The sequence below is a fragment of the Hypanus sabinus genome, chromosome 1, assembly GCF_030144855.1.
Source record: "Hypanus sabinus isolate sHypSab1 chromosome 1, sHypSab1.hap1, whole genome shotgun sequence".
In the NCBI taxonomy this organism is placed as follows: Eukaryota; Metazoa; Chordata; class Chondrichthyes; order Myliobatiformes; family Dasyatidae; genus Hypanus; species Hypanus sabinus.
In genome coordinates this window covers 96,722,635-96,744,263 of record NC_082706.1, presented here as the reverse complement: position 1 = coordinate 96,744,263, position 21,629 = coordinate 96,722,635, and the positions used below count along the sequence as shown (strand labels likewise).

General features: G+C 39.6%; 1 protein-coding gene across 1 annotated transcript in view; it reads left to right on the top strand.

Moving 5' to 3' along the window:
- nfatc1 (nuclear factor of activated T cells 1) overlaps positions 1-19,770 on the top strand; it is a 262,760-nt gene extending 242,990 nt beyond the window's left edge. The window contains exon 10 of the mRNA XM_059972556.1: positions 19,321-19,770. Within this exon, the coding sequence (XP_059828539.1) occupies positions 19,321-19,376 (56 nt within the window). The 3' untranslated portion in view covers positions 19,377-19,770. The remainder of the gene's footprint in view (positions 1-19,320) is intronic.
- Positions 19,771-21,629: the final 1,859 nt, after the last annotated feature.

Here is a 21,629-nt window from a genome sequence, read left to right as displayed (position 1 = left end):
ACTGTTGAGAAAACTCACCCAGACTAACAAATACTTTGCTATTCCAGTATAGGTCTGCAGAGTGCAAGTACCACTCTTTGAAATGCTTCCAAAGACAGGCTTGAATGATGCCGGTCATGGTATTCATTATACTCGTGATTAGTACAAATACTAGTGGAACAAACAGTTGTGCAATTTAGAAGAATGCATTGAAATTACAATTATTAATAAATCACCACAGCTAATCCAATATGAGTAGATTTTAAAATGTTAATATATATTAATAAAAATGCTGAAAATCATAAACAAAAATAGAAAATACTACAAATACTCAGCAGGCCAGATAGAATCTGTGGAAAGGAAAGTAAACATTTAATTAGGTACTTGACATGAAACATTAACTGCTTTTTTATGGTAACTTTTTTTGATACCTTTTATAGAAAATAATTTGATTGGTTGTTGGCAAAGCTTGTACTAACGCTGCAAGATTAATGCAGATCTCCATGCTGAACACTTCCAGTAAGAACTAGCAGGCTATAACAAATGTAGCCCCTCCTCAACATGACCCTGGACTCAAATGCCAATCTCATGAGGGTACAGAGCTGCATCCATTGAGTAAGATTGCCAAGTAGCACCATGCTGTTATTGTAGATGGATTTATATTGCAGATTGATACCCTCCAGAGATCAGGCTTACATTATTTAAGCTTATTTCACACTTGTAACCAACACAGCAAAAAAGCCTTTCTTCTGTCGTTGTGGACTGGATCAGATTCCGGGTCCCAGGTGTGAAGAAGCTCTGTGCTAATCCATTCTTTCTCTTCATCCTAGGTTTTACTATCAAATCAAATAGTATTCTAATAAAATATCTGCCTAAAGCAATTTATTTCACATACCAAAAAAAAACAGTGGATTAGGAAGCTAATTGTTTTGATCATCATTTATTATTGAATAGCATTGTTGATTAATACTTCCTGGTATGATCTCATGCACTGTGCTAATTAGCAACCAAAGCTGATTTGTTCAACAGCTAGTCAGAGGCATACCATTTTTTGGTGGTGGGTTAGGGAGAGGTTGCTCAGGTTTGTTAAATCCTCAAAGTCTGGAAAAACTGTGAAAGGCTATTGCCATACGAAATCAAATAATAAGGTATTACTTAGGTATTGGTTTTGGTTTTTTAGTTACATGTACCAAGATACAGTGAAAAGCTTGCCCTCATATGTTTATACAGATCAAATCATTACATAGTTCATTGAGCTAGAACAAGGTAAAACAATAATGATGCAGAGAAAGTGTAAAAGACACCAAAAAGGTGCAGTGCAGGCAGATGATAAAGTGAAAGATCATAACAACCCAGATGGTGAGGCAAAGAGTCCATCTTATTACACAAGAGGTCCATTTGAGAGTTTGATAACAGTGAGATGAAAGCCGTGCTCAAGTCTGAAGGTACATGCTTTGAGGTTTTTGCAACTTCTGCCCAGTAGGACAGAGGAGGAGGGAGAATGTCTAGGGTGGATGGTCTTCAATTATTCTGGCTGCTTCACTGAGGCAGAGAGAACTATGGACAGAATCTGTAGAGAGGAGTCTAGTTTCTGTGATGCGCTGAACTGTGTCCACAATACTGTGGTGTTTCTTGTAGTCAGGTGCAGAACATTTGCCACACCAAGCCATTGCTTGTGGAATTGCAGAATAATAATAAAAAGGCTGTTTTATTTGAGCACCACTTTCCTACAAGAACTCAATGTGCCATATTTTTCATATTTTGATTGATATTTAAAACAATGTATTTGACAGTAAGAGAGTTTTGGTGCTTGGTGAATGTGAAAGTACAGTGCAGAAATAGTCTGTTCAGCCCAACTATATTCTCTGCTAAAGCCTATGATGAGCCTTCTTTCTTCACATCTGGCACCATCTGTATAACTTTCTAAAGTTCAAATTCAAGTTTATTGCCATCTGACTGTGAATAGATATAACTAAGCAGAACTACACTCTTCTGGACTACGGTGCACCCACAAAACATATATCACATACAGCACATACAACAAAACATTGCCATAAATAAATGGATCTAATATAATTCAAAATGCATGTAGTGCGCAGTACAGCAAACAGCTCCTAATGACAAGACCTCAATGGCGATGGGATATTCACTTATCTCACAGCCTGAGGGAAGAAGCTGTTACCTAGTCTGGCAGTCCTAGTCCTGATGTTTCTGTACCTCCTTCCTGATGGTAGTCGGCCAAAGAGATTGCGGGATGGGTGGTAGGGATCCTTAACAATACTTCGGGCCCTTCGTTGACAACACTCCCGATAAATGTCAACATTTATGAGTTCCCTGATAGATTTATTAGGGAGCTAACAAACCTATCACATCTATACAAAGCAAGAATATCCACACATGCTAGAAATCTGAAATGAGAACAGAAAATTCTGGAAACAATCAGCTAATTAGGCAGCATCTGAGGAGGGGAAAACAGACTTAACATTAGCTTTGTCCTGAATGCACCTGAAAAGTTAACTGCACAGACTATCTTGCTGAGAGTTTCCAACATTTTCATCCAATCAAGCCTGCCATATTTGTATCACACTGTTCCACAGTTTTCCCTTTTCTCGGGACAGAAATATCAGAATGTTCATTTTTTGACTGATTGACATAACCCCTCACTTGTGATCTCATCCTTTTCTTCTCTTTTTGCACCTTTTCGAATTCGTCCACATCCTTCATACAAAATGGAGAACAGAACTATGCATGATATTCCAACGGAAGTTCCAGGCCATCTCTGTGCAATTGGATTTCCAATTATTTATTTCTCCTTGGCACTTTTGGATCAAGTCAAACTTTAAAAAAGAGGACTGTGATATAAATTCAACAACAAGTTGTGAGGTGCCAAATTGACATAAGCCACAGCATGTCTTTGGACTCAAGTGTTAGCCAGCCGGATACAATTCCTACCTTGATTTTTTGGAGGACCACCTGCCCTTAGTTTGTTATTCCAGTATCTTTTTTTTCTTGCACATTTTCACAGTTTATTGAAACAGGAGCAGCTAAGGCTTGTCTGATCAGTATTGCTTCTGACAGTTGCGTTGCCCGGTGACGAACATCTGTACAGAGACAGAGGATTTGAGTGTAACTTAAAAGGAATTTATGAAAAATTGAACCCTTAACCCTCTTGTCTCTTCCAATCATGTAAAACAGCTTGCACTGTCTCAGGAATCTACTCGGTTATACTCTGAGCTGATGGGACTAAAGACCGCTAAATACGGGAGGGTGTCTTGTCATCAGCGGGAGATTTACGGAAGACTTCTGTTGGAAAGGAAAGACCACCATAGTGAAAGTAATCTTGTGAGAGTTTTAAGCCCCCTAGTGTCGGATTGTAAAATACTTCTGGTATTAATCACATTTGCAATTTTGTATCGTGCAAAGGAGGAAATTCTCTTTTCAAGTCTGTATACTAAATTAAATTTAGTTTTATTTTGTATAGAGTGAACAACTTGAGAAAGAAGTTGTAGTTGTGAAGGTACACAAAACAACCTAATTTGAGTTTCAAGATCTTCTAAATGACTGATCCTTCTCAGTCTGGTAGGCTTATTGCCTTCGTAATTGTTTTATTATTGTCACATGTACAGTGAAAAGCTTTGCGTTGCATGTCATCCATGTATCATTTTAACTCCATGTATCAGTTTCATATATAAGTACATCAAGATAGTACTGTACAATGGGAAAAGCAATAACAGATTGCAGAATGAAGTGTTAGTCACAGAGCAAGTGCAGTGCGAGTAAAACATAGGATCGAAGCTGCAAAAAGGTTTCAAGGATTCAAGAGTTATGGGGAGAAATGGAAGAGTAATGTTGAAAAAAAGATTGAGTTTAATTGAATGGCAGAGCAGATTTGTTAGGCTGAATGATTTAATACTGCTCCTATATCAAATGGTCTTACCCAAGGGCCATTAGAACATTGTTAGTAATTTTAAGAAGCAAACACAAGGAAATCTGCAGATGCTGGAAAATCAAACAACACACACCAAATGCTGGTGGAACACAGCAGGCCAGGCAGCATCTATAAGGAGAAGCGCTGTCAACATTTTGGGCCAAGACCCTTCATCAGGACAAACTGAAAGGAAAGATAGTAAGAGATTTGAAAGCAGTGGGGGGAGAGGGAAATGCAAAATGATAGGAGAAGACCGGAGGAGGTGGGATGAAGCTAAGAGCTGGAAAGGTGATTGGCGAAAGTGATACAGAGCTGGAGAAGGGAACGGATTATGGGACGGGCCCAAAACGTCGACAGTGCTTCCCCTTATGGGTGCTGCCTGGCCTGCTGTATTCCACCAGCATTTTGTGTGTATTGTTAGTAATTCATGGTTTTAGCATTTAGATTTAGAAAAGTGGAATAAATAAATAATTTATCAGATGTGATAAATAAATCTGCTGAGAGCAGCTTGCAAAGATTCACCACACTCCAGTGCCACCTTTTAAAATAGGTGCACCTTTCAACAATTTTAAAGTGATACAGAGGTATTACGACCATGCACTAATCCTTCAAAACCTATCACAGGTAAATGTAGTTCAGATTAAATGCTTAATATTGTGATGATGTTATGTGGCACAATTCAATTTGATTAGACAGGAAGCAGCTTAAGAATTTAAATCCGATGATTATAAGCAACCCTTAACGATTTATTCATGCCACAGATTGGGCTGACTCCTTCTACAGATTGGGTAACCATTTGTGGAATGCCTGCACCTCCGCTCCATCCACCAAAAGCAGAACTTCCCGCTAGCCAAACATTATAATTACTATTCCCATTCCAGTTCTGATATGTTGGTCTATGCCTCCTAAGATGAGGCCACCTTCAGGGTGGAGGAGCAACACCTTATATTATATCTGGGTAGCCTTCAACCTGATGAAATGAATATATCGATTTCTACTTCCAGAAAAAAATCACCCTCTCCCCTTCTTCAATTCCCCACTCTGGCCTCCTACATCTTCTCACCTCCCCCAGGGTTTTCTCCACCTTCTCCTTCTCCTATGATCCACACTCCTCTCCTATCAGATTCATTCTTCTCCAGCTCTTTACGTTTCCAACCCTGGCTTTGCCTAGCACCTTCTGGCTATCTTCCTTCCCCTCTCCCCGACTTTTCATTCTGGCGTCTTCCCTCTTCCTTTTCAGTCCTGAGGAAGGGTCCCAGTCCAACATGTCAACTGTTTATTCATTTCCATAGATGCTGCCTGACCATCTGAGCTTCTCTCAGCATCTTGTGTGTGTTGCTTTGGATTTCCAGCATCTGCAGACTTTCTTGTGATTCTAATCTCATGTGACAGCAGATTGCCCTGCACATGACAAACACAGAAATTTGTCATTTAGGTCTCATTTGTTGTAATTGAGATTTGACTGCAATGGATTTCATTATTAGCACCCGTGCCCATATTACTGGAACAATTAACCAATCCTTCATTTACATTCAGGTTGATTGAAATGGACATAAAAACAAAAAAAGTCTGTCATCAGATTTTCAGGAGAGCCTTAGAAGGTCACACATTATGAACTGACATCATTAATGTAATTCTGTTTATTATTGATAACTGGCAGGGAGAAAGGTTGCTTAGAAACCATAGCCCTTCTACAATTCAGTAACGTGAAGACTGATTAGAATTAAATAACCTAGCAAAATAGTGTTCCAATTGTCTGAAATGCCTCACTTCCATTGTATCTGTGAAATGAGATTTTAAAAAAATCCTTGATTTCCCACGCTTAATTAGCCTATTTATAACAATTTGGGACTAATGTACAATAAGTTATAAATAGTTACAGAGCAAGGAATGAGGCCCTTTGGTCTACCACGTCTGTGCCTGCTGCCAGGCATTCACTTTTATACCAAACTTGCAATGATTATATTTTATTCCCCTCTCCCCCTACACATTCCCATCACTCCCCTCCAAGCTGATTTGGGTGATTGAATTGATGGTGTTTTTGCAAGTTTTTGGATGATAAAAAGGTACCTGAATAAAAACCTGAATAGTTTTGAGGAAGTAGAGAAGCTACAGAAGGATTCAGACAGATTAAGAGAACGGACAAAGAAGTGGCAAGTGGAATGCAGTGTTGGGAAGTGTATAGTGATGCAATTTAGTGGAAGAAATGAAAGCATTGACTATTTATAAATGGAGAGAAAATATAAAAAAACTGAGGCACAAAGACACCTGGGAGCCTTTGTGCAGGATTCCCTAATGGTTAACTTGCAGGTTGAGTCTGGTGAGGAAGACTTGGCCTACACAGCTGCCTGTGGCAACTATGACACCTTTGATCATTTTTCACTAAATGCAATGTTAGCATTCATTTCATGAGGACTAGAATATAAAAGGAAGACTGTAATGTTAAGACTTTGTAAAGTACTGGTGAGGCCTCACTTGGAGTATTGTGATTAGTTTTGTGCCCCTTATCTTAGAAAGAATGTGCTGAAACTGGACAGGGTTCAAAAGAGGTTTAAGAAAGTTATTTCAGGATTGAATAGCTTATCATATGAAGAGTGTTTGGTGGCTCTGGGCCTGTATTCACTAGAATTCAGAAGGATGAGGGGTGACTTCATTGAAACCTATCGAATGGTGAAATGTCTTGATAGATAGATACTTTATTGATCCCAAATGAAATTACAGTGTCACAGAAGTATTACAAGTGTACAGATATAAATTTTAGTAGAGAAGTAGAAAGAATAGAAAATAAGTTCTACAAACAGTCTAACATGAGGGGGGTCAGGGTAAGAACTCTTTGGAGCACTGTAGTTGTCTTAGTCTATTACTAAAAATGCTCCTCTGTTCAGCCATGCAGAGGGTGAGAAACATTGTCCAGAAATGCCAGGATTTTCCATTGGGTCCTTTGTTCTACCACAGCCTGCAGTGTGTCCAGTTTGACTCCTAAGGAGCTAGCCTTTCCAGTCAGTTTATTAAGCTCATTGGCATCACTTGCTTTGATGCCATTGTCCCAGCACACCACTGCATAGAAGATTGTACTGGCATCAACAGGCTAGTAGAACATGAAGGCCTGCATACTCCAAAGGACCTCAGTCTCCTCAGGAAGTAGAGGCAACTCTGGCCCTTCTTGTACACCACCTCTGTGTTGGTGCTCCACTCAAATCTGTGATCCAGGTTCCCCTTCTGGTACTTGTAGGTCCTCACCACTAATCAGGGAGCAATGCAGCCTTAGTCTTCTTAAAGTCCATCACCATCTCCTTATCTTATTAATGTTGAGCTGCAGCTGATTCAGCTTGCATCATTTGACAAAGTCCTCACCGGGGCCCTGTATTCATCCTCCTGTCCTCCCTTTGTATACCCAGCTTTTGCTGAGTAATCACAGAATTTCTGCAGATGATGTGACTCAGTGTTGGTTCTAAAGATGGATCAGATTTGGAGAGGATGGTTCCTATGATGGGAATGTCTAAGACTAGAGGACACAGCCTCAGAATAGAAGGGTGTCCTTTTAGAATAGAGATGAGAATGAATTTGATTGACCAAAAAGTGGTGTACCTGTGAAATTTTTTGCCACATGCAGCTGTGGAGGCCAAGTTTATACATATATTTAAGGCAGAGGTTGATCGATTCTTGATTGGTCAGGACATGAAAGGATACGGGGAGACGGCAGGAAAATTGGATCAGTCATGATGAAATGGCAGAGCACACTCACTGGGCCAATTGGCCCTTATTCTGCTCCTATATCTTATGGTCTTATTTACAAGAATAGATAAATTAAACTTAAATTATACATTTTTTAAAAGTAACGACCACAATCAGAACAGAAAAGTTTATTTTAGTGAAAAATTATAAAAAAGTATCATAGTTCCACAAAGCTAGAGTGATTATGATCTTGCTAGTTAGTTGAAGAATGAAACGGTTCAAGGGAACTAGCTGTTCTTGAACCTGGTGGTTTAGGACGTTGGACCTCTGTCCTGCCTACCAGGTGGTACCTGTGAGAGGGTTTGCATAGCTTGTATGCTTGACAGAAACCATGATAACTCTACACACTTCTTTCAAACACCACCTAAGGAACAGCAGGTTATATCCTGACTACTTCCTTTGTCATGACTTTAATAGTGTTAGACTCTGAAGATTTTTTTTCACAGGTAGGTAACACCTTATGTAAGTGGTACAAGTTTTCTTTTTTTGCTTTGCTTGTGTTTTATGCCAGTGGAAAGTTTGACTCAGAAAATAGTACATTTTGTTGTTCTTCCTAATTCACAGCTAAGTACAAATGCTGATTGCTAACTGCTACTTTTATTGCTTATCTTTAAAACTTCTTTTCACCTCTATAATATATTTATCCATACTGCCCACGCCATATATGAGGACATAAATGTCACTTATTGATTAGAATTTCATTCACAAGAGTCTCTAGGACTGGAGCCCCTAGAGCTAAACCCAAGGTGACTCACTATGTACAGGCAACAAAGAAATCATAAAAGGTGGAGGGGAAATCCCTGATTATTTTAGCATTCGGGGGGCTGAAGTTTAGTTACTGACATAAGGTAGAAAGTGAAACATCCAACTTTTACACATGTTCCCCACAAGCAACATTGAGATAATCACGTGATCTCTCTTTTTTATTAGTGACATTAATTGAATATCGTCACAGGAACTTACCTGCTCTTTTAGTAAATGATAGGATTTTTGATTTCCACCTGAGGAAACGGACAGGTCTTCATTTCAACATCCTGAATAAAATGAGAGAAGAAAAACTACTGGAGGAACTCAGCAGGTCAGGTAGCATCTGTGGAGCGAAGTGAACAGTTGACATTTTGTGTTGAGGCCCTTCATCTGGACTGGTCTGGTCATACCAGATGAGGGTTTTTGACCTGAAACACTGATGGTCCATTTCCATCCATAGGTGCTACCTGATCTGCTGAGTTCCTCCAGAATCCTGTTTGTTCCTCCATATTCCAGAATTTGGGGCCTCATGGGAAAAAGGATCATGTTTCATATGCAGCATTCTCCTAGCATTGCTATGAATACTCTTCTGAATTATTTTCATCCAAATTTATATTATCCAAAAAATGTATATTATCCAAAAAATTAATCTTGTCATTAACTGCTTCAAAAATGTAATGAAATTAAAGAGATAAGTATTTAATCAGTCAAGCTGACAATGATAGTTACTGTATATTTTTATCATTTTACTAAATTTCAGTGGTTATCTTCTGTGATAATTCAGGCAGTGAGAGTACCTGTTTATGGGTTTCATTTCATTCAGTTGAAAGATGGTTATGAATACGTTGCAAACCAAGATTATTGAAGACAGGGCTGTTTTCTTTTCCGGCTGGGGAAGACCCATTGCAATGTATTGATGTAGACAAGTCTAGTTAATTCTTTTTCTTGGAACATCACACCTATATGTGAGCACCAGTGTTTGTCAGAAGAATAGAGTGGATTTGCCAATCTTGAGATTTTCCAAAAAAACTGAGCAAATTTAGTTGAGTTTTGATTTTTTTTGGAACATGGTACTTATCCCTATTATGCCTCTTCAGCAAAGGAACAACGTTGTCAACTCTCTGGTCCTCTGGAACCTCATCTATAGCTAAAGAGGATTCAGAGATTTCTGTCAAGGCCATGGCAATATCCCCTCTTTCTTTTCTCAATAACCTGGGACAGATGGGAAGTTCCCATCTGACTGTGCAAACTTAAACAGCTTAGATTTCTTGAAGAGACCCAACAACTCCTCTTTCTTGCTATCAACAAAATCTGGCTTCCTTCCAGATTGAAATCATACAAAGGGCCCAACTGCACTTGAAATTGTGTCATTACCAGACCATGGACTGAATATTGCACCTGTGTAGAATTCCAGTTATCAAAATCTTGCCTGCTGGTTGTTACGTTTCTGTATCTAACATCCATCTCCAAATAGCTTCCCTTTATCTAAACCTATTGTATTCCCTTCATCTAAACTGATTGCTTACTGCAACACAGAAGGAAACCATTCTGCCCATTGGATCAATGCCTGTTCCAAACACAACAATTCTGTTCCCCATCTTACTTCTTGTGACCTGTTCTTGCCCTCATGTGCATCAACCTTCCTTCTGATTATCTGATCACCTACCTGCACCATGGGGAAAGAGGAGGTAGAACCGGTGGACCAGTTTGAAGCAGATAGGGGGGAGAGGGACGTCAAAGAGTGAAGTAATGGAGAGATACAGAAATGGGCTCTTTAGTCCGCAGAGTCCACGCATCAGCCATCCATTTACACTAATCCTACCTTCTTCACTATATTCTATCATTCTCCTGTAGGCTAGGCGCAATTTACAATGACTAATTAACCCATCTGCTCTCATGACTTTGACGTGAGGTATGTAAAATACAGGAGGAAACCACTGCATCCAAGGGAAACCCACCCATTCATCTGGAGAACATGCAAACTCCACATAGACAGCACCTGAGGTTGCCGTTGAATTTGTGACTCCGGATCTGTAAGACAGCAGTTTTACCCACTGCACCATCCTGTCTGCTTGACAATGAGATAGAATGCAAATTGGAGTCGTTGAGCAAAGTAGACACTGTCTGTCTGGTTGATTGGAAAGACAGTTGAGTTGGAGTCAGCAATTTATACAAAATGCTGGAGGAATTCAGCATCTAATAAACAGTCAACGTTCCAGCCTGAAACCCTTCATCAGGACGTTTTATCAAGAATTCCAGCATTTACAGAATCTGTTGTGTCTCTGGGGTACAGTAAGAGTGAATAAGGGTCATTATTAATTCACAGGAGGTAAACCCTGGAATAAATACGTGGACTTTTTAAAGGGATATGGTGGACTAAACAGATAGGAATGGGACTAGCTCAAGGAAGCAACCTGCTCAGCATGGAAAAGTTGGACCCAGGGGGCCTGTATTGGTGCTGGTTAACTATGTCTCTAATATAGGATTAATACTAGTAGGTGTTTGGGCCAGACCCTGTGGACTGAAGGGCCTGTTTCAATGCTGTATCTCTCTATGACTCCATAGTAGTACTTTTTCCCCATCCCTCACTGATGCTGAGCTTGCATTGTTGAACTAAGGCAGTCTTTATGGGGAAGGTTCTTTCTCTTATTCAGCGAGTGCTAGGATTCAGGCTGCAGCACACTCAGGGAGCAGCTATGTATTTTCAAGCCAGGCCAGTGTGCTGCTTGGAAAGGGAATTGTAGCCGATGCTATTCCCGCATGTGTTGCTGATCTGGTTCTTCTGGGAAGTAGAGGGTGTGCTTGTTGGCTGCAGCTTGTTCCGTATTGGAAGAGGTAGAAAGGGAGACAGAAGATTGTGAAAGTTTTAATGTGTGGGCTCTGAATCTTTGACCACCAGAGCTGCTCTGCATCATAGGTTCAACAGCATACGCATTTAAAAACCAGAGCTGAATTTCTCTGGGCCAGGAACGTTGACAGCTGGAGTGCAACGTTTAGAAGAGGCAGCATATGTTCCTTGAGTTATCCTTTGCACAAGCAGTTGTAGATTTAAGCTGTGAATGACTATCACCTTAAAAAAAATCCCCAAGGATCACAGAAAGAGTGGAGCTGCACAACAATTTCAGGTGTAGGCCTGCTTCGTGCTAAATTCTCTGTTCACATAACTTCATTTAATCTGACTTGGTCCATTGTGGGACGTCGCTGTTTCAAAACTTTCAATGTGTAGATGTCATTAACATTAACACAGCATCAGAATCACTTGCACATTTGTTTTGGCATGAAATCCATTTGGATATGTTTATTAGTCCTTATTTCCAATTTTCCAACTCATAACCTGCTCCCAGCTTTCTAACATCGGGCTCAAAGTGACTCACTGATTGATTGCCATTATAGCTTTGATTTCTCCACCACCCCAATACTGCCAGCTCCTCACTGAGGAAAATCTTGGCCACTATTCTACTCTAGGTGGAACAATTGAGGCTTGGAACTTTACATGAGCAGATATAACGAGGCCAAACCATTTCTTATTAGGTCTCTTGAGATAAGAGGGTCGCTTAAAGAACTTTGAGGTGATGTTCCCAGGGCCTCATGAGCTAAATGCCAGGTTATTGAGAAAATCAAAGGAGGAGGTTTCTGGTCCTTGACCAAAATCTTTGTATCATTTTTTAGCTACAGGCAATTCCCATAGGACTGATGAGTAGCAAATGTTCCATTGTTCATGATGAGAAATATGGATAATCTTGGAAACTATAGCTTTGTGCTGGACAAGTTATGTCTTATTAAATTGATAGTTTTTCAAGGAGGTTGACCACATGGTTTCAGAATTAGCTTCCCCTACAAGACAGAGAGTAGTGGTTGAGGAGACTCGTTGTGGAGGTCCGCGATTAGTGGTGCTCATCACTGCGACCCCAGCTGTTTATAATATATGTAAATAAGTTGGATGAAGACTGGGATGGTTAGGTTAGTAAGTATGCAGACAATAAAAAAGATCGGTGGTGTTGTAGAAGAATGCCAAATGATATAGCGGGATATAAATCAGTTGAGAATATAAACAGAGAAATGGCACATGGATCTTAATTCAGCCTAGTGAGGTGTTAATCTTTAGGAAATCACATGAAGTGAAGTATGCAGTGTGAAGTAAGGCAGAACCCTTAGCAGTGATATATAGAGGGATCTTTGGGTCTAAATCCATAGCTCCCACAAAACGGCTGATAAGGTGGTAGAGTTCCTGAAGAAAGGTCGACTGTCGACTCTTTTCCGCTGATGGTGACTGACCACCTGAGCGCCTCCAGCATCCTGTGTGTTTTGTTATGGCATGATTGCCTTTATTAGTTGAGACACTGAGCACTAATAAAACTCTGGTTCGGCCACAACTGGAGTATTGTATTCAGTTCTGGTTGCCCCATTTTACAATTGATGTAGAGGCGTTGGAGAGGATGCGGAAGAGTTTTACCAGGATTTTGCCTGGATTAAAGGGCATGAGCTATAAGAGGAGGTTGGATAAAGTTGGGTTGGTTTCTCTAGAGTGGCAGAGGCAGAGGGGAAACCTGATAGAATTTAATAAGGTTCTGAGAGACACAATGGAATAGACAATCGGAATCTTTTCCAGGATCAGGCTGATTAATTCAAGCTGATACAATTGTACTTCTATCTTATATTGACTGTCCTGTTGTACATACTATTTATTATAAATCATTATAAATTACACATTGCACATTTAGACGGAGATGTAACGTAAAGATTTTTACTCCTCCTGTAAATGAACGATGTAAGTAATAAAGTCAATTCAATTTGATTCAAAATGTCTAATATCGAGGGCATGCATTTAAGATGAAAGGGGGTATGTTCAAAGGAGACATGCAGGGCAAGTATATTACACAGGGAGTAGTAGGTGCTTGGAACGTGCTGCTATGGTGGCAGTGAAGGCAAATAAAAGAGTGGCATTTAAAAGATTCTGAAATAGGCTCACAATGGGCAAAGAATGGAGTAACATGGATGTGTAGGAAGAAGGGCTAGTCAAGCACTCAATGAATTCAGCAATGTTCAGTGTTGTACAGCTCTATGTTAATATGAAAATGGGCTGTTTGAAAGTAAAGGGAAGATTGTTGGACACATGACAGAGAGGAATGCATAAGAATGTATGTACAGTATCTTGTGGTGGTACCCTTTGCCTTCTTGTAATCTACCTGAGATCATGATTCTTATCTTGATATAACAATTTTTATATTTAAAGGAGTTATCTTACATACATAAAGTGTAAATATTTCACTTACATAAAGTGTAAAAGTGAGGCGAGAGTGGATATCAGACCGCTGGAAAACAATGCTGGAGAGGTAGTTATGGGGGACAATGAAATGGCCGATGAATTGCATAAGTATTTTGCATCAGTCTTCACTGTGGATGATACAGGCAGTATGGTGGAAGGTCCAGGTGTCAGAGGAGTGAAGTGAGTGAAGTTAACATAGCTGGAGAGAAGGTTCATGGGAAACTGAAAGGTCTGAAGATAAATAAGTCAGCTGGAACAGATGATGTACACCCAAGAGTACTGAAAGAGGTGCCTGAAGAGATTGTGGAAGGATTAGTAAAGATCTCTCAAGATACACTAGATTCTAGTATGGTTCCAGAAATCTGGAAAATTGCAAGTGTCACTCCAATCTTCAAGAAGGGAGAGAGGTAGAAGAAAGGAAACTATAGGCCAGTTAGTCTGACCTCAGTGGTTGGGAAGATGTTGGAGTCAATTATTAAGGATGAAGGCTCAGGGTACTTGGATGTACATCATTAAATAGGCTGTAGTCAGCATGGTTTGAAGAAATAACAAGCAGGTTAGACAAAGAGAATCGGTTGATGTTGTATACTTGTATTTTCAGAATGCCTTTGACAAGGCAGCATACATGAGGCTGCTTACCAAGCTACAAGCCCATGGAATTATCTTAGAAAGACTGTACTGAAACTGGAGGGAGTTCAAAGGAGGTACACAAAAAAAGATTCCAGGTTTGAATGACTTGTCATATGAAGATCATTTGATGGTTTTGGGCCTGTATTCACTAGAATTCAGAAGAATGAGGGATGACCTCATGGAAGCCTATCGAATGGTGAAAGGCCTTGATAAAGTGGATGTGGAGAGGATCTTTTCTACGGTTGGAGAGTCTAAGACCAGAGGACACAGGGGATTCAGAATAGAGGGGCATCTTTTTAGAAGATGAGCAAGAAGTTCTTTAGCCAGAGAGTGGTGAATCTGTGGAATTCATTGCCACAAGTAGCTGTGGAGGCTAAATCTTTATGTATATTTAAGGCAGAGGTTGATAGGTTCTTGATTGGTCAGGGCATGAAGGGACACAGGGAGAAGTCAGAAGATTGGGACTGAAAGGAAAATTGGATCAGCCATGATGAGATGGCAGAGCAGACTCATTGGGCCAAATGGCCTAATTCTGCTCTATATGGTCTTATTCCCTCTTTGAGAAGCTGGGATGTGCTGTTAGCCCTTATCCTCAGCACAACGTTAGCACCTAGATTTATATTTCCTTGCTGTTATCCTTCCTCAATATTATTTATCTCACGGATGGAAAAAACAAGAAAACAGGACAAAAAACATTATGAATCAGATCAATTAATAAATAGTTGTTCTTCAGGAGACAGTGTTGGGACTTTTTTTTACACACACGAGGAGGTGGTCTTTATATATTATATATGGTGTTTATATATATATATTATATATTACTCAACCCTAGTTGATTTCAGAATTGAACTCCTGCTGTTCTTGTGATGATGGATGATCTCCTAATGTTGCTTAGGATTTTGGCTCAGTGATCATAAGCCAGGAGGAACTTGGATTTGAGGTTGTTGGAAGATTTAATGTTTCAGTTCAAAGACATTCATCAAGATTGAAGTAGAGTTTTGACAAGTACTTCCTCCCACCAACTCCTTCCCCCCTCCCTCCCCCCACAAATGCTGCTTGACCCACTGCCCACTGAGTTCCTCCAACAGATTCTTTTCTCGCGTCATAGGAAAGGTGCCAAGTTGTGAGGTATTGCAGTTACTGTTACGTGTTAACCTCAGACCCAGTGGAGAAGAGGAGATTGAGGTGTGAATTGTTCCAAATTATGAAGGGCTTTGGTGGAACAGAGGAGGAGAAACAAATTCTTGTGGCAGGAGAGCAATGCAGAACGCACATGAGACAATTAGTGAAGGACCCAGACCGTATGAAATGCAATATGCTGCCTGAAAGGACAAGAGCAGTGGATTTAAAAAAAAAGAAATGTTGCTGAGATAAGAGAAGAGAACAGGAGAGGCATGGATACCTCTTTTAAAGACCTAGCACAGGGACAATAGGGCGTGTGGCTTCTTTTCATTCTGTATCACTCTATCTTCCATGTTCTCTTCATGTGTAGTTGAAGGTGTTTTCTTTTTCTGAAAGGTCCAATCTTATTTTTCACAGCTTAAGTCAGCACTGCAGCTGTAGTGTCAAAAGTCTATCATGGTTTTCCAGTGCGATGTTATCTCAATGTCCTGAGAGGAGATGGGGACACAGGCCACAACGGAAATGGTAGCACGTTTTCCTGTGCTGGTTCCGTGACGTGGTCATTCTAATACATGCTTCTCAAAAAGACCTATTTTAAGCAACAGTTGGAAGTGCAAACAAGTGACATCTTCACTGACATTTTGGTTATCACAACTAAATCAGAACAAGAGATATGAAATTGTTTGTGTGGTGTTAACTTGATCCTGCCACATTTAGTCATTTCCCCTCTCAACTGCCAAAGAACACAGAAAGATAAATGAACGTAGTCTTGAGTGTGGGAACACTGCAGAAAATGGGGTATTATTTAAAAAATAATCTTAACAAAGGGAAATAGTCAGGGGATGAGCAGTTCTGTGAGCTGATGTTAACTGATAAGACAGCAGTGCTTCACATAGTCCTGAAGAGTAAAAGTATAACTATCATTTCTGAATCATAAAAAGAATGGAAAGTGGCACCTCGTGTTTTCCATTGCACTATTTAATGAGAAAAGCAAAACAAAGCTCGTGCAAAGTTTACTGGTTGACTGAAGCATCCTGAAATCCATCCTGTAGCTTTTACACTTGGCAGTATCACTTCAAAGCAGTGCTGGGGAAGTGTTGCCCAGTCTGAGGTGTGTGGGGGCATAACCTTGGAATGATTGGTAGGCTGTTGAGGGGGAAGCGGGGAAGGTCTGCTTCACACGAAGGATGTAGGAAATAAAGAATCCTGTCCCTTAATAAGACTGGCTGGCAATTAGAAATTGCTTACTTAGATTGAAATTTTTTTGTTGGGCTGGGTATTATGTTATATAGGAACAAGATGGGGAAGATAGAGCGAAGCTATAGTTGGGCTATGGATTATTTGGTAAGTGGAATAAGCTAAGTATTGTGCCTGCAACTACCCAGCAATATGGTTAAAAGAAAATAAACTTGCTTCCCTGTATAGGCAAGTGCTAGTTATAACTGCAACCAATTCTTTCTATATGACCAAGCAATTAATCATATGGATATGTTCCTGCAACAGTCAGTGAGCAAAATCTTATGAACTTGTATCTCCTCCAGTTTCTAAAGTTCCTCCTAACCTAAGAGAGAGAGGATGAAGGTTCTTGGCTACAATGTATCTATAGGGCTTTATCACCTCTGCTATTGGGCTTGGTTATACGTATTATTTAATAATTTGGTCAATATATAACTCACAGTTGGCATGGCAAGGTTGGTATATTGCCTGATCATCTGAGCTTGTTTTGAATAGTTTTGAGATTCAAATAATTTAGAAGTTAGTCACTGAGTTGTTTCACCTTTTTCTTGGCAGCATGCTAATTGCCAGCATTTTTAAGTTAAACTCAATTTTCGGTAGCAAGTTCTACAGGTTAAAGCAGTTTGAGGGTTCATTTATTGCACAGTAGGTCTGAAACAAGTCAGTGCAAAAGATTTTGATTAGCCAGAGTTCTGCATAGGGAGGCTGTGTGGGAATGGTGTCTGTAGTGGTAAAAATGTATAGCATGGCACAAGAGCAGTAACTCAAACAACCCACAAATCCAAGGTTGAATAGGTTATGACTTTATTCCCTGGAGTGTAGGAGAATGAGGGAAGATTTGATAGAGGTATTATGAAGAGTATAGATAGGGTAAATTTAAGGAGGCTTTCTCCACTGAGATTGGATGAGACTAAAACTAAGGTCATAGGTTAAAGGTGAAGGGTGAAATGTTTAAGGGAAATGTGAGGGGGAAACTTCTTCACATGAGAATGTGGAATGAGTTGCCAGTGGAAGGGGCCCATTTAAAGAATCAAAGACCCTTCATCAGAATTGAGAAAGTGAGCAACAATTTTAAACTGAGGGGGGAGTCTTGAGGCAGGGTTTAGATTGGACAAAGGAAAGATCATGGATTTGTTAAGGCCAGGGATACCATGGGGATAAGCTTCAGATTACGTCGATAGCTTCATGAGGGATGTTGGAAAGAGAGATAACACGTAAGACCATAAAACCATAAGATATATGATCAGAATTAGGCCATTTGGCCAGTCAAGTCTGCTCAATATGAAGAAAAAGAATATAAAAGCAATTAAATGATGGCAGTTAAAGACAGTGAACACAACTAGAGGAATGCACAAACTGCAAAATGCAGAACCGGAGGCAATTTGAGCAGGTCAGACCATGGAAATGTAAAGAGTATAACTGAGTCAACGGATCATTAATAGAACAAACCTTTTCTGACTAAAAGAAAGTCAGAAAGTCATAGAATTCAGTATTCAGTTCAGAAGACAGTGACATGCTCAGGGGGAAGATGAGGTTAATCAGGCATTGTTGTTATAGTGCAGATAGGTCAGAATAGAAATGGGACTAAGAATTTAAATGAGAGGCAACTAGAAGCTCACGGTTGTATCTACAGAGTGAATGCATAACTGTACCTAACCTGCTGTTGGTTCTTCCAGTGAAGAGAAGATCACATCACAAGCAGTAGCTTAGATTGGAAGAAATGCATGTAAATGACTGCTATGTTGGAAGGGTTATTTGGGTACCTTGATGGTGAGATGAGGAGAGTTAAAACGCAATGTTGCATTTAAATGGAAAAATCCACGAGAGGGAATTTGTTGGTGAAACTTGAAGAGCAGGTCAGAGAATAAGAGAACGGTCCCTCTGGAATACTGAAAGGACTGAGGAGGCAGACTTGTGGAAAATCTAACTAAAGCAGGTCTAAAGGGCACTTCAAAATCTGCAGCTCTGCATTTCACAACATTTGCATTCCTCTTTGTGTGCTATCTGTCTCCGCAGCCTTTGCATCATTTATGTTTCTTTGTTCATTCTTTCCCTCCCTCCCTTTCTCCCTCTCCCTCGCTCTGTCCCTCTCCCCCTCCATCCCCCACCCTTCCCCCTTCCCTCTCCCCCTCCCTCTCCCCGCCCCTCTCCCACCCCTCTCCCTCCCCTCATTAATGGATCCACCAGATCACTTCATCTACGTCTTTTACACATGGCAACATTGGCCTGCCTAACCCTCCCCTTTCTCTCTGTAATATAAGCCTAATAAATTCTCCCTCTTTCATAGTTGTGACAAAGGATTTTTGTCCTGAAATGTTAACTTTGTTTCTCTTTCCACAGATGCTGCCTGACCTACCAAGTGTTTTCAACAGTTTTTGTTTTAATTTCATTTTCTCAATGCTTGCAGTTTTGTGATTTCTGGACTTTACTAAAATCCAATCTAATACCAGTTGAGGAAGGAATCTCCCATCCTTACTGGTCTAGCATGGATGTAACTCCAGACTGACTATAATATGGGTGAATCTTAGCTGAAATAAGCTAACAGCCATTTGCTCAAGAAACAATGTGGGTTAGGCAATGATTCAACACTCTGTTAATGAATAAAAAAACAAAGAAAATATATAAAAGAAAGGTTGGAGGACTTTTTTGTAATAACCTCTCTTTTGATTCTCCTCAGTAAATGAAATCATACGCAATGATCTCTCAAGTGCCTCTGTTCATGGACATTCATAGTTAAAAGCAGCGTCAAGACAATGGAGAGAAAGAAGATGGTCCATTTTGGGCATCAGGATATCGACCATGTGAAGATCACGGGCTACGCTGCCTCAAAGAAAATTCACTAGATGTAGAAATCAAGCTTTTATTTCTCTTTTCTAGAAATAATTCACTTCAGGTAACAGGATGTAAACTGTTTACTCGTTTGTAATGACGCAAGGATGTCAGCTGATGACTAGCCAACATTCCCAGTGAACTATCATTTGGATGAATTCTCAGTTCCACCACAAACTGTCTTCCTGGATCATTCCCAAGTAAAAATGTGTAAAGAATTCCAAAGAATCAATATTGTTGCAAAGGAATAATGCAGTCAAAATGATCAATTTGGGTGTTTGGAAGTCCGCAAGTAAAAGTGCCTTACGTTTACTTTTGTTATGGGGTGGGGGGAGGGTTCTTTGTATTGTGCTTCAATTAAAAGAATCACAGTTATAGAAATTAATATTAAAATGTGCTCTTTGTAGTAATATTTTATTAGTAAAAAAAGGAATTAATGTGAATTAGTAGGCGATTTACAATGTTTTCACTAAGAAGATTATGCATAACTCTTCTGTGAAAGGAGGTATCCAACAATATGTGTAATTGTACTGTACATTGCATTTCAATTCAAAGCAACTCTGTGATCTATTCAGTGACTCTACAAATCCATTCATTACTCCAAAGTAAGCCACCTGGTTTTGGCTACTTGATTCATTGCTTGAGTCAGGATGTAATGTCATAATTCAAAATGAATGAGATCTTACAGAAATTCCAAAAAAAACCTCTGGAGAAAGCCTTATAAAACTACTACCAATACCCCCAGAGACTTGGCTATGCAGATCATAGTAAGATGTCATTGTACAATTCATAGGATTAAAGGATTAATTTTCCAAAATGTATTAACAAAGTGACTAGACATTTAGGATGTTTTATGCTGAATTGTTTGCTTGCTGCTCTTCCTATGTACATTCACAGATATGTTGAAACCTGTTATTTTTCACTGGTGTACTTTTGAGTTTGATATATTATAACATTCAAAGGATGGGTTGTTCTTTAGTGCAAGTTAGGAAATATATCATGAGGAAGAAATATCAGACTTTACGCACAAATATTGAAAAGCAAAAAATTCAAAGTTTCGATACATTAACAGAGATTGTCCTTTTTGTCACAACTATTGCTAATTAAACTCATTGCACATCAGGAATTCAGTCCATGCTCCATCTACTTTGTAATTACCATTGCATAATACCATGAGATTTCTGGCCCAGTTAGTAGGTATTTTCTCTCTTAACTGAGAAAACTGGGATAATCAGACTAGAAGTGCATTTCCTTAACATTTCCAGTTGTGTAAGCACTTTAGAAAGTACAGTACAGAACAGTACAGTTATCTGCCTCAACAGGTAAGTTTAATTTTATTTTTTAAAAAAATCTTGAGTCAAACCTAGACTTCTCAGCTCACTATGCTGAAGAAAAATGTTTAAACTTTATCTTAAATGAAACTTCTACTGAACTATTACATTAATGCTATGTTAAATCTTTAAACGGTGTGCTCTTAATAATAGTGATTGCAGCTTATAGCTAATGTAGAATATTAGAATATAGCTTAACTGAAATGAAATAATTTCTCTTTTAGGTTATGTTTCATAAAAGATTGAGCTGAGTTCATATGGCAAATGTTAACTGCTTCCATTTTGAGTGCCTTAACCATTAGTGCCCTCTCTAGGTTTTGCCCGGGAATTATTTAGTTGTGGTACCAGGTTAATGTACCAAGTCATTTTATTGGTTATGTACACATGATTCACAGAAGGCAGGTGTGCGGTGAGCAACTACATTCATTACTTCATCAACAAAATGAAAAACCAAATGGCAACAGATTATTTTTGCTCCTGTTATTGCCTTATTACAATTCTGACCACAAAGCCAACCCAGTAGATTACCATGAGGAGCTTAGGACATATTGTGGCAATACTTTTCCTACTTAAGAGCCCTAAATGGGACAAATGCTGAGATTTCTGCCTTCCAGGAGAGGCTGTGTCCTGGAGTCTGAATCGTTGAGCAATACAACTTACATGTTCAATTAATGCAGACCACTGTCACGTTGTTTGACGTCACGTTTTCTCCTCTGCCTCTGATCTTCCTATTGCACCCATCCATGCAAGCACAAATTTAGTTCTGTTTAAGATGAGGTTTGTCTGTTTGCCATTCAAATAGTGGCTTCTGGCAGATAAAAGGCAA